The 13,494-nt window shown below is 40.0% G+C and overlaps 2 protein-coding genes across 6 annotated transcripts in view; both read right to left on the reverse strand.

Moving 5' to 3' along the window:
* The window catches only part of LOC106081367 (dihydropyrimidinase), a 72,531-nt gene extending 63,688 nt beyond the window's left edge, over positions 1–8,843 (reverse strand). The window contains exon 1 of one of the 2 annotated variants that reach the window (XM_013243269.2): positions 8,754–8,843. The gene's annotated coding sequence lies outside the window, so the exon portion shown is untranslated. The remainder of the gene's footprint in view (positions 1–8,753) is intronic. The other variant, XM_059362430.1, reaches the window with a different exon arrangement.
* Positions 1,081–13,494, reverse strand: LOC106081376 (guanylate kinase). 4 transcript variants are annotated; one of them, XM_013243299.2, is made up of 2 exons: positions 13,241–13,494; positions 1,081–2,220 (listed from the first exon to the last, which is right to left on the reverse strand). In XM_013243299.2, the coding sequence occupies exon 2, from the start codon at positions 2,205–2,207 to the stop codon at positions 1,596–1,598; it is 612 nt and encodes a 203-aa protein (XP_013098753.2). In that variant the 5' UTR covers positions 2,208–2,220; positions 13,241–13,494; the 3' UTR covers positions 1,081–1,595. The 4 variants fall into 4 exon arrangements, with proteins under 4 accessions (XP_013098753.2, XP_013098735.2, XP_013098761.2 ...); XM_013243281.2 differs by having other exon boundaries at positions 1,081–2,419; XM_013243307.2 differs by lacking the exon at positions 13,241–13,494 and adding an exon at positions 8,754–8,843.

Raw genomic sequence — 13,494 nt, forward strand, 5'->3', positions numbered from 1 at the left:
GCCTGATACAAGTCCCATAAAAACCAATCTGCCTATTTTACTTCTTGCGTCCCTAAAGATCGCAATTCTTATTCGAATTGGCTGAAATTTTACAAAATGGCTTCTACTATGGTTTCTAACGTTCAAATTGATATGGCTCCAATAGTATAGCAATTATTTTCTTTTATCCTTTGTTGGCCTAAAAAGAGATACCGGAAAAAAAACTCGACAAATGCGATCCATGGCACGCTTTTACTTGTTATAGGCAATAGTGGATGGGGATTGATATGAATATAGTATTGGAACTAAATAGGGTTATGGACCGATTCGGGCCACACTTGTTTTGGATGTTGGAGGTAGTAGAAGTCATTGTGCAAAATTTCATTCAACTCGGGTAAGAATTGCGTCCTATAAGGGCTCTAGAAGTAAAATTCGAAGATCAGTTTATATGGGAGCTATATCAGGTTATGGACTGATGTAGATCATACTTGGCACGTATGTTGAAGCAAAAATTTCAGCCAAATCAGCACAGTTTTGTGTTCTCTAGAGGTTCAAGAAGTATAACCGGCTAAAAGTCAGCTATCAGCTAAAAGTAACAGCTGATAACTGACAGAAGAAAGAATGCAATTACAGAGTCACAAGCTGTGAATAAATTTGTCAACGCCGACTATATGAAAAATCCGCAATTAATTTTTGGGTAACCCAATATATCAGATTTTAAACAGATTGTATCTGTACATGGTGCATCCGTTGAATGCTATATAAAAACTCATTGCGCAAAATTGCAATCAAATCGGATGTTAATTGCGCTCTCTACGGTAACAAAAAGTATAATCGGGAGATCGGCTTACATGGGAGATATATCTAAACTGGGCCGATTTGGCATTTACACACAATCATTGGATGAATGGAACACAAGTTCGATTCTTAGCAGCACACAAAAACCTTGCTTGATTTTTTCTATTGATGTACGGCTTAATACCTCACAAATATAGCCAGCATTAGGAGGGGTTAACCACCGCTGAAAATATTTTCTGATTATGTTTGCTAGGATTCGTAATCGAGCTTTTGACAACGAGAATGTAACATAAAGGAGAGATATTTGTGTTTTAAAATGTTTGTTTTATTTTATTTTCAATTTTACATTAATTTTTATTGTACAAATTTTATACAGATTTCTTACAAGAAAATAATGTCTAAAACGATTTCCCCCATGTAGAAAAAAATGTGTTTTTTTATGTCGGAATTTATGTTTTCTTATTAGTAGAAAGGAGATCTCACAGTAAGCCTTTCGAATATTGTATATGCACACACCAAAAAATTATACTCTAAAGCGAAAGGTGTATATTATCCTATTTTTTTAGAAACCGTTTCATGCGTGTATATATATCATAGCCAATAGAAACCAATAGAAAATTTTGAATAGAACAAAAACAATTTCAAGTTTTTTTTTATTGACGTAAAATGCAAACATGAATTAAGTACTCCAATTGTAATTTTCATTTTTCTTCAGTTAAATGCCAAACATTAATTTCTCCATGTACTTTTCTACTTAGAGATTAATATACAATAAAATGCGCTTTGGGAGTGAGTAAAAAGGGGCCGATGGGGGCCTCTTACCAGCATATATTTATGCCGGCAGCTTCTTGTGCCTTTAATTCGGCCACAATGTATTCACGGAATTGTTCATAGGCTTCGTCGATATCCACGTTATGAATGATTTTGTGGAAGTTGCCAGGTGTTAGGCCATAGGCAATCTCATTGGCAGCGGCATCCAAGCGTTTCTTGAGAGACTCTTCCGTTTCGGTGTTGCGCTTACGCAAACGTTGCTCTAAGGCCTCAATTGAAGGGGGATTGTTGTATATCAAAATGGGATTAAGGTCGGTTTTTTTCACTTGCTCCACACCCTGCGGCTCAATATCTAGTATGCAGACTTTGCCGGCATTTTGTACTTTGCGCACTGCCTCTTTGCTGGTGCCATACATATTGCCCCCGAATGTCGCCGACTCTATGAACTCGCCATTAGCCACAGCCGCCTCCATGTGATCGCGCTCAACATAGTTATAGTGGACACCATCCTCTTCGCCAGGTCGAGGTTTGCGCGTGGTATGTGAGACACTGAATCCAAAAGTATTGGGATACTCCTTGAAAAGCCTATTTAGCAGGGTACTCTTGCCGGAACCCGAGGGTCCGCATACAACAACTGGTCTGGGTCCCTGTCTGGACATGGTGCTAAATAGCCTATTGGCAATAAAAAGAATGCTAATCATGTTTAAAAAAAGTGTTGCTTCTTTCTGACTTGACACAAAAGTGAAATTTAGTTAATTTCTTTCGTCAACTTTTAAGCTAGCAAGATTTTGCTGGTGTTATAGTCGCTTAAGTTGTGGGTGGTGAATGTTATTTTTTGAGTTTCAGTGAAGATTAATGGTGCATATACAGACTAGAAGAGAATAGGAAAAAAGATACAAAATATCCCCAAATGTAGTGCAGATTTCCAACAATTTCTTTTTTTTTCTTTTTTTTTGCTGTAAAATGAAGTCGAGAAAGCAACAAACAAAACATTAAGCATTTGATGGACTTAAAATAAAATGTATCGAAGAACAGTTTCCTTCATAGGAATGCAACACAATTCTGCAACAAACATGGAGAGGGCAACTATGTAATTCGATAGTGATTTGCATGTTAAAAATTAGGCACTCCTTATTTAGTAGAGCTTCCATAGACCGCTTAACGGCGAATTATATAAATACACGAAATTAGATAGAGTAAAAAAGCTGCCAAGTGATGTCATCTATTCTAAAAGTTGCAAAGTTGGTATGCATGTACGTAACATTTGCAAAGTAATTTTGCAAAGTTTTGTATTTGGGAAAATTTTCAACGTACTTATAAAAAATCTATAAAATCGAACAACAGTTTTCAAACCCTTTTATTTAGGTTATCAAGGTATATAAAGCCCATAGAAAGCTATTAAGGGAGGCCACCGTGGCGCAGTGGTCAGCATGCCTATCTATGACATTCAATTCCCGACGTGAACATCAACAAAATTTGCAGCGGTGGATACCGGTAAGGTATCCATGAGTAAGGTAAGCCATGTTAAAACTTCTCTGCCAAGTGGTTGTTGTTGTTGTTGTAGCAGTGTGTTATACACTAAAGCGGCAGCTCATGCCGATGAAGAACTCCATCGGGCCAATCCGATACATACAACCGACTGCCATGGGATTTCTACCAAGTGGTGTCGCTATGCGGTACTCCGTTCAGACTCGGCATAAAAAGGAGGCCTCTTATCATTGAGTTTAAACTTTAATCGGACGGCTCTCATTGATATGAGAGAAGTATTCCCTGTTCCTTAATGGAATGTTCATGGGAAATTTAGTAGAAAGCAATTAAAAGCTTACTAAGTTCGGCCGGGCCGAATTTTATATTCTCTCCACCCATAAGCACAGAAAGGCTTCAGGGGGTGGGCTGGCTAGGCACTCACCAGAAAGGTTATCTCCACACACCTCCCCCCAACATTTAAAAAATTTCATTACTTTCAAAAAATTTAGCCAATTCTATGTCCATTCAAAGTGTTTTGGCCCTCCTTCGCTAATGCCTCCGCCATAGACCACATTCCCAAGTTTTTTGGCCGGTATCTCTTTATATAGCTATATCAAGCTATGGGACATACTTGTTTTAGATATTGGAGATCATGGTAGAAGTTATTGTGCAAAATATCAGCCAAATTGGATAAGAATTACGCTCTCTAGAGGCTCAAGAAATATAATTGAGAGACTAGGAACTACCTTACACATTCAATCCTATGGCAGCCGGTTGTAAATACATACCGGATTGACCCAATGTAATCATTCATTGGCGTTGGCTGCTGCTTCAATGTGCAACACACTGCTACAACAACAACCTTACACATTCCAGGGGAACTGGAATCTTTGGGTATACCTCTTGTGAGAAGTAAACTGCTGCCGAAGGGCAGCGAATGACAGATGATCACAAAGAGAGGATTGTAAACACTCCAAAATTAAGTGGCCTAGTCTAGACTTGAAGAGGTCTACTGCTCTGCTGGTGCTGGCTAGAACAAAGTTGTCAGTCATTGTATAAAACATCTGATGTGTGTGAGTCCCGCACTAGCAGGCAGAAAGAGTACCACTTTAGGTTCTTATTTCTTTGAGAACTTGCCAGATTTGGCGGATATGTTGGGCTTTTTAAATCGATCTGGGTGGTTTAACGTTATGAACTTGAAGCCATCTTCTTTCTCGTGTTCCTGCGGTATCACAAAGAACAAAAACATCTAAGTGAGTGACTGCCACTTAAACCTAATCTAACCATAAAAAGCGATCGGTTTATATGGGATCGCATTGAGATACCATTGCCCATTTTGTTTAATGCTTTCTATTCAAAGAATATCATAGCAAAAAACATTTAAAAGTCAGCAAAGTTGGGGTGTTGCTAAAAGTATTTGACTGGACACAATTAGGTTAGGTGAGATTAGGTTGAAAAGACGGTGTGGATATTAATCCCCACCATGTCACTATGGACATACACCTTAGCCCTCAATCTTCTTGTTGTGCGCTCTAAATACTAAAAGTAAACTCGAAAAAAGATAATCTAAGTCGGGAATTCCGTGCTACTTACAAAGTCTTCCATACCCTGACCCTAAGTTGGTTCATTTCTGGTATTGTGTCTCCGCCAAAGTGTCGATGTCTCTTTACATGCCCTACACATCACTTGCTATCCCTTGCCGCACCTATTTTGCAAAAGTGAGCTCTTGTTGTTGTATCAGTTTGTTGTGTTCTATCTTTCGTCTGCTTGATTCTGTTGAGTGTCATAACCCAGGAACTCTGCGACTAAGATGGAGTGCGTCCACAGGGATCTAAGTCGAGTAGGTCTGGCTAGGCAGTTAAACAGGTGACGTATATCGTGCGGTCCCCGGTTGCAATAGGGACATATATCTTGCACGTCGACATCAATCCTTGCTCTGTAGGAGTTAAGGCGGCTGCATCAGCCGGAACGTAATTGAGTCAGAACTACTCTGGTTTGCCAGGGGAGGTCAATTTCTTCAGGTGCAATGGGAGGCGGTCGTTCTTCAAGGACTACATTCACCCGGTAGCCATTTATCTAGAGGTTCTCTCTTGTAGCGCTGAACCTCATGCTCTAGATCATGTTGATCTACCTTAAGGCTTCTGTGCGGTCGATAACTATCCACGAGATGATGATTTGGATGTTCTCTGCGATAACAGCCCAAAATGTATTGCTTAGACAGCATGTTATAGGATCTTTGTCTCCTGATGGAGGTGAGACTGCCCGTCGCAGTTCCGAGGGCGGCATTCTGACAGATCTGAATATTATTGCACTGCGTGTCACAAAGCTGACGAGATCACACTGGCGCTGCATAACTTACCACAGACCGGCCAATTGCTTTGTACGTGGTCAACAAGGTTACTTTGTCTGCAACCCAAGTGCTGCCAGCATGTGACTTGAGAACAAGGTCCTCAAGTCTTTACTACTTTTGACTTTATCGCAAATTACTGTAACATGTGGAGAGAATGTGCAAGAGCTAACAAATGTTACGCCCAGTATTTTGGGACACTTGATGGTCAGAATCATTTCTCTCTATCGACCATCACAGTCAGCTCAGTATTCACCTAACGCGTATTTTTAGTGAACAAACCTATCGCAGATGTCAACAATGGGTGGGGGGCCTGATGCCATGATCGTACAATCGTTCCCATATGATACGATCTCTATGCCGTCTGGAGGGGGTTGAACCGAGGATAGGTAGAGTTTAAATAGTGCCGGAGATATCACCCCGCCTTGGGGAGCTTCCTGTTTCACTCTACGGTGCTTCGACTTCTTATCGCTAAAAATCACAAATGACTGACGACCACACAGATAATTCGCGCCCCAGCCTTTCAGGCCTGAGCTCGTAGTCCTATGTTTCCCGTTATAATACCGAAAGTTATACTGTCCTCCTTTTTACTTTCTTTTAGTAATTGCCTCGTTTTCTCATGAGTCGGAAATCCCCATAAGATTTTCGTCGTCCTACCGACCGTTTCGCTGTTTCACAGTGTTACAAGCGCAATCTTCACCTGCGTAGACCCAAAAGGTTTCGGGTTTACCAAGTTTATTGACGACTATCCTCTGGCCTTCACCGCCAAATCGTCTCCTCTTTCATTTGCCTTATAGAGAAGGCGTTAATTTCCATCTTACGCTCCAAGACTGGTCAAGTCCTTACCGTCCTGGTTGGTACTGCCCTGGTTGCCAGTTTACTGTACATAAAGGTGTTCACATTCTTCGTCCTAGTGTTAACACAATACTATCTCACGCATTTCGTGATCGCCAGGATCTAAACCTGCAGGACCGTATTATAGTCAGGCAGTCGGAAACAGATTTCAGTCCCTGGGTTCTAATCACAAACTGAACGCGTACGTATGATATTTCTAGGAATTTGTCGTTATTGGCCATCGCATAATATTACAACTTTTTACAACTCGTAGGTCATATTACAGATCGTAGGCCAAATTACAACTCGTAGGTCATATGGAATAATTTCATTTCAATTATTTTCATATATTTGCTAATTAATTAGCTTAGTCACTAACTATAGTGTGACTCCCGGCACGGGATAGCTGCGATCATCACACAGGCTGGAACATTGAGGTCCGATCTGTTCATTGTTTATTGTTGTCACGAGAAGCTTAGCTGCGAGCTACCGGGCGTGTCCACAGGTTGCGGATAGTGGAGTGCTCCATACGGAGCAGCGGTATCGAGCGCCACCAGCTTTTGTACAAATACTGAGCGCCCATGATGCTCGATATGACAATGCGAGTTATTGGCGCCTGTTCCCGCGGTTGTTGTTGTTGTTGTTGTAGCAGTGTGTTAAACACTGAGACGACAGCCCTTGCCGAAGAAGAACTCCATCGGGTCAATCCGGTGCGTACAACCGGCTGCCATGGGATTGCCGCGGTGATTGGTCCTTGCTCATCTACAGGAGCTTAACGTGGACCGCCACCTCCACATGAAAATGTGGCAACAACAACAACCACAGTGACTATAGCCCTTCCAAATGGTTGTTGTTGGTTGGTTGTTGTAGCCACATTTTCATGTGGTGGTGGCGATCCTCGTCAAGCTCCTATATGAAGACGCCAATAACACGCCTTGTCATATCGAGCATCATAGGCACTCAGTATATGTGCAAGAGCCGGTGCCGCCCGATCTCTCACTGAAACTCTCCATTCAATACCGCTGATTGTCCGCGACCTCAATGTTCCAGCCTTTGTGGTGCTCACAACTTTCCCATGCCGCGGTTGTTGTTGGTAGCAGTGTGTTGTGCACTGAGGCGGCAGCCCTTGCCGATGGAGAACTCCATCGGGTCAATCCGGTACGCACAACCGGCTGCCATGGGATTGCTTCAAAATGGTTGAATTAATATGCCCAAAAACCCAAAGCTATCGAAATACCACTGTGTAGTTTTTATGGGGAAAACCATGGGGCAGAGCTGAAAACCTTAGCCTCATTTTTGGTTAATGCACCCAAACGTCGAACTAAGTTAAAACCTTAGCTGTTGTACTACGTAACAGTCAATGCATATGGCCAAGTTCAATGCCCTCGCAGTATTTTTTGGCTTGCATTAAAAAAATTCAAAAAAAATTGCAAAACCGGCAATTTGTTCGTCAAAACATTTTACTATGACCATAAACACTATCAACGAAATAAATAGGCACAACTTGCAGTGGCCAGGACAACAACATACACCCAACTCATATCATAACAATTAATTGCCTATGAAATACCGTTCAAGGAAAAACTTTCTTTTTCATTTGTAGTGGTCAAAAATCAATGACACCTAGACGAGTTTTTGAAATACTTCATTAGATGTCACCTATCATAAAACCCAATCAAAAAAGAGGAGCACTTAAAAGGAGACAAAAAGAAAAGTGGTTCGGTGTTCATTCGCTAGGCTGCTAGGGAAAATCGATACATGTAGGCCAGGCCATATGCGTTGCTGCTCTTATTTCAAAGCCAAATAACAACCACTTCGCCCATGCCTATTTATGTATGCGCCTTATCTTAGGCTTAATGTGTTGGGGAGGAGGGGAGGGGAAAGGGTGGTTGGCCGCAACACAAGAAAATTTGTTGCCATAGACCACCATCGTCAACACCACCAATAAAAAAAAAACACAAGAAACAAACAGTCAAATACAACTATGGAACATGTAAGATGTTATTTGAGCCCATTTAAAGAGGGCCACAACAATACTAATATGAATGAGCAGATGCAGAAAAAGCGAAGAAACAGAAGAAGATAAACCACAAATATGCCAGATACCTCGATAATGATTTAATTACCAACTGTAAAAGGCATTTAAAATTTAACTCAAATATTTATGTATGCTGCTGTTGCTACTGCTACTGCTCGTAATGGTGCTGAACGCTCCGAATCGTTCGTTTGGCTGGTATGGAAATAACGGTTATGCTCCTAACCAAATCGGGTATACATACTTTGTCGGCAATGGCCACCAATAGAGTTCGTTGCTTGCACCTTATGTAGGCATGTACATGCGTTATGTTATCGGACCCCCGAAGTGTTGGGCCATAAAAGGCGTGGTGTCATCCTAACTAGGCAACTCCACACCATAATTCTCAAAGCTAACACAACCGGAAAATCCATAATTTTCACCATTTCTACCATTAACTACCAATTAACTTAAAATTAGAAATTGGATCGACAATATGTTTTTTTTTCCTTCAAATGCTCTTTTAACGGAAACGCAACATACCTTTTTGACACTCTGCTTTTTAAAGAATAACTTGGATTTTCTCACTCAAATGCGTTGTTCCAAAAAAAACAAATTTCAAATTTACTTTTGCCACTACGTTTTATACTTTTGATTTGGGCTGGTCGTTAAATAAAACTTCTCTTTGCGAAATGCCTTGGCACTTGTTTTCACTCGGGATTTGGAGGAATCACCCTCTTAGTTATACACACTTTTTATTTGGCTGTTGTGCTGTTAACACAGATTTGAAGACTTGAAACAGTTACGTTTCAGATTTTCTTTGCTTTTTTAATTTTCTAATGCCAAACCAAATGATACGACAATTAAATTTTGTTTCCCCTTTGGATTGACTACTTTGCACACTCGCTTCCGCCGCTAGACTGACTGACAATGGCTATACCTCTGTTGAACACTACTGCTCTCTGTGAGCTCGGCTGGAAGTTAAGTTGTTTAGTGGCGCACATACGATGCGAGACATGTAGAAAACCTTTTGCCAGATGCGCTCCAATGAAATACACAAAATAATGGATGTATCCATGTCTGTTTCCCCCATGCCCCTGTGGAGAGTACATATAAACAAACGCACACAATTTACAAACATTGCTATTACAGTGCGGATACTCAGTGGCATTGGGAAAATCTGTCTCTCTTACACGGGTCGTGATTTTTTTTTTCTCTTGCACGTTTCTCTTTCAACTACAGCATTGCCAGTGCGAAATTTTGTAATTTTTAAGATAACCATATACTGTGCTGTCATACGTGAAGTAGTGTTTTTAGGTGTCAAAGTTAACAACTGTTTAACTATTGCGCTTTGCTTTTGTGGGATTTGTTGGCACAGAGAGATGCGTTTTTAATGTTTTTATATGTAACTCCACCTTTAAGGCCTTAACAGAACGAGCGCGTTGAAAAATGCAACTCACAAAAGTTAAAAATTTTTTAACTTTGACGACCGAAAACTTCACGTGTGGCAACATGGAATGACGGTCTCTTTCAAGCGGCAAAGTTGGAAATTTTTTAACTTTTCCACGTTGTTTTTGTGGAATTTTTGTACAGATTTGCATTTTTGCAACGCGACGCTCAAATCAAAACCAACCAAAATCGTTGCTTTTGTGGAATTTATTTGTAGAGTAGCATTTCTCAACTCTCAGCGCTCAAAAACAAAGCTCATTCCGTTTTGGCCTATAAGGAAAATGTCATTGGAATGTTGTTGTTATTGTAGCCACATTTGCATGTGGATTGCAGCATCATAGGCACTCAGTATTTAAGCAGGTGCCATCGGACCTCTTACTGAATCTCTCCACTCGATACCTCTGATTGTCCGCGACTGCAATTACAGTTACTCCGTATGAAGCATTCTACTATCCACAACTTCCACACACAACAAAAGCAACTTCGTGAGCATTTAATACCATTTGCCATTAATTTAAACGAAATTTGTATTGACACAGCGACATGACGTTACAATTTTGTTCATAGAACTCAGTACCACTTCTACGTGTTCACATTTTCTTCGTCACCATTTTTTGCGGGCGAAAATTCGAACTGCGGGCGAAAATTCGAACTCAGTATTAATTTTTAGAAAAAATTACTTTGAAATTGTGTTTTTAGAGAAAATTGCATTAATTATACTCAACAATATTACTGTGGTACAAGGTATCATAACTAAATGCATTTGTTTGTAACACCCAGAAGGAAGAGAGGCAGTCGGTCTGTCTGACAAGGTGAGTCGAGTTAATTTGTGTACAAATTACAGGTCGCTATTTTAATCCAAATATGCAAATTTGCCCATGAACATTCCATTAAGGAACTGAGGCAAACTTCTCCCAAATCAATCAGTACTGCCCGATTCAATTTTAAGCTCACTGATTTCGACCGGCGTGCCGCAGAGCGACACCCCTTTGGGAAAAAGTTTCTACAAGGCAAAGTAAGTACCTCACAAATGTCCCCAGCGATAGAAGGGGATAACCATCGCTGAAAAATTTTCTGATGTTCCTGCCAGGATTGGAACCCAGGCGTTCAGCGTCATAGGCGGACATGATAACCTCTGCGCTACGGTGGCCTCCAATCCTTCATCCAGTCATCTTTAAATTTGGTACAGGCATTTGGCCCTAGAGTCGAAGCCTATTGAAATTAGAAAAAATCTGTTCAGATTAAGATATAGCTCCGACATATGTATACGTTCGTCCGAGTTGGACTAATATTGCAATGTGTTGATTTGTTACCCACTTCTCAATGTTACTAATTGTTTTTTAAAAAATTAGTAACATTGTCTAACGCACAATTATCCGTTCAAACAATAAGAAAAAGCAGCAAATGTGAGATATCATCAGTGATAAAACGAATGCAATTGAGTTGCCTATGAGAAATGTTGGATTAGAGAATTACGGGTTGAATGCAAGAATTGAAAGTAAGGAAGATGGTAACTGGGTTCACGGAACATAAGGATATTAAAGAAAAAACAGAGGCATTTAATATTGAGAAAGTGCTCAAAAGCACATCCACAAAATATTCGTAGTCTCGTCTACAACGACGACCATAAACAAACCGTAGTATGCTATGGAATCACTTTTGAAGCTTAAGCAGATAAGTCCTATTGGATTCAGAATATACCTCAGCACCATACAATATATTAGATATCAGCAACGAATGAATCAGCATATATTTTATTTGTGTGGGTAAAATAACATTCAAGTTGTATAGCTTTTTACGTACACAGTTTAGTTTGGAATCAATTACAAAACCCAATGTCGGAATCAATTACAAAACCCAATGAGTTCATAGTATCAATCGATGTTACAACATTGCTTTGAACAATATTTTGAGAAGAGTATTGATGACGTGAGCAATTTAATACCGCGCATTTTATTTTACCAATCTTAATTGTTAAGTTATTGGACCGAGCCCATTGACAAACTCGTCCAATATCTTTATCGAGGTTTGAGATGCAACTTTCTAGCGTACCAGAGTCAGTTGTACTTAACAACTGAAAATCATCGGCATATATTGCTAGTTCTACATGTTGTACACAAGAACGAACGTCGTTAACATAGAGCATAAACAAAACTGGTCCCAAGACAGAACCTTGGGTACACCAGTAGAAATAGGATTAATATTAGAAACACGATCACGGCAGACTACATACTGCGAGCGATTTGACAAAAAAGCATTCCACAATCCATAAACTGTGGTCGCGCCTGGAAGTTCTAACATTTGTGGTGTCATTGTTATGCTACGGCTGGCTCGAAATCTTGTTGTGACTGACACTGCTATTCGAGACGTTTGGATCCCCACTGCAAACGGCTTTGCGTACCAGGAGCTATCCAGGAGTATGTCTGGCACAAGACTGCTCTATCTCCGCAAATCTGCAACAATAGTGTTTGTTCCTCCTTTTACTTGGAGACAACTTACAAAGTATTACGTGATATCTTTTTTCAATCAATGACCGAGAAAAGTACCACGTAGGGGTTAGCATGTCCGCCTATGACGCTAAACACCTGGGTTCGAATTCTGGAGAGACCATCAGAAAAAATTTTAAGCGATGCTATGCCTTGTAAATTTCTCTCCAAAAAGGTGTAGCACTGCGACTCGCCGTTCGCACTCGGCTATAAAAAGGAGGCTCCCCATCATTGAGCTTAAAGTTGAATCGGAGTGCACTCGTTGATATGTGAGAAATTTGCCCCTGTTTCTTAGTGGAATGTTCATGGGAAAAATTTGCATTTTTACACTTTTTTGCTTAATCTGCAGTTTGTAGTTTGCGCGAAATCATTTATTTGTCAGTCTATGAATAGAGAATCTTACCGTATGGTGGTACAGTGTTTTGAGAATATGAGGTACAGTAGAAGTGTTACTTTTAATATGATGAAAGCGAAAGCGGCAACAGAGTGAACACCGTCCTAGGAGACCATACGCCACCCATAAGTGCTTGAAGATAATTACCTCCACCGGCAAATTCGAGCGGTTGTGGTTCAACTATGTTCCGGCGGATGCAGCCATCTTAGAAATAAGATTATTTTCGTAAAATTTATAATACAAAAGGCTCTAATTATATTGCTAAATTTAACGAACTTAAATCGTGTAGCTCTCATTTCAACTAGTGCAGCGCATTCAAGATTTTGATCAATCATAAGGTACTTGTCGAAATTATGGCTAAAGGCCGGCCTCTAATTTATGTAACCCAATGAACAATATGAAGCTCTTTTAAAATAATTTGTAGGTCGCAGCATTGTCCTTCCATTTGAAAAATGTGGCACCATTTAAATGCAAACAACTCAACATAATCATCAAATAAATACATTTCAAATCACTTTCAAATAAATAAGAGCATCTTCTCCAAATTTGGGTCTAATCATAACGTCTAACTTAGTGTACATAATTTTGTTAAAAAAATTGTTGTTGCATTTTTAAAGGACTATTCTTCTGTAATATATGAAATGATTGAACTCAAAATCGTCAATATAACAAATTAAACCAATAACAAATACAATATTTACCTTATTAGGAAGAACTTGTTGTTGTTTTAATCCAAGTAAATGCGAACAAATTGCTATGCCCTTGTAACCCGGTCAACGGTTGATAAGTGATTATTTGCCGAGTTGAAATGCGGTAGTTGAGTTATCCCTAAGAATAACTAACTTTGCCTATTAGGTGTTTGGAAAAGCCCTATGTAGCAGAGGGTTTGAAGCAGAAGAAATTTTATTGTATCCTACTCAATCTAATTAGAAGGGTGTTTTGGTCTTGTTCTTGG

This window comes from Stomoxys calcitrans, chromosome 2, assembly GCF_963082655.1.
Source record: "Stomoxys calcitrans chromosome 2, idStoCalc2.1, whole genome shotgun sequence".
Taxonomy (NCBI): domain Eukaryota; kingdom Metazoa; phylum Arthropoda; class Insecta; order Diptera; family Muscidae; genus Stomoxys; species Stomoxys calcitrans.

Excerpts from the sequence above, each read along its gene's own strand:
- LOC106081376 (XM_013243281.2), bottom strand. The coding sequence starts at position 2,249 with ATGATTAGCATTCTTTTTATTGCCAATAGGCTATTTAGCACCATGTCC.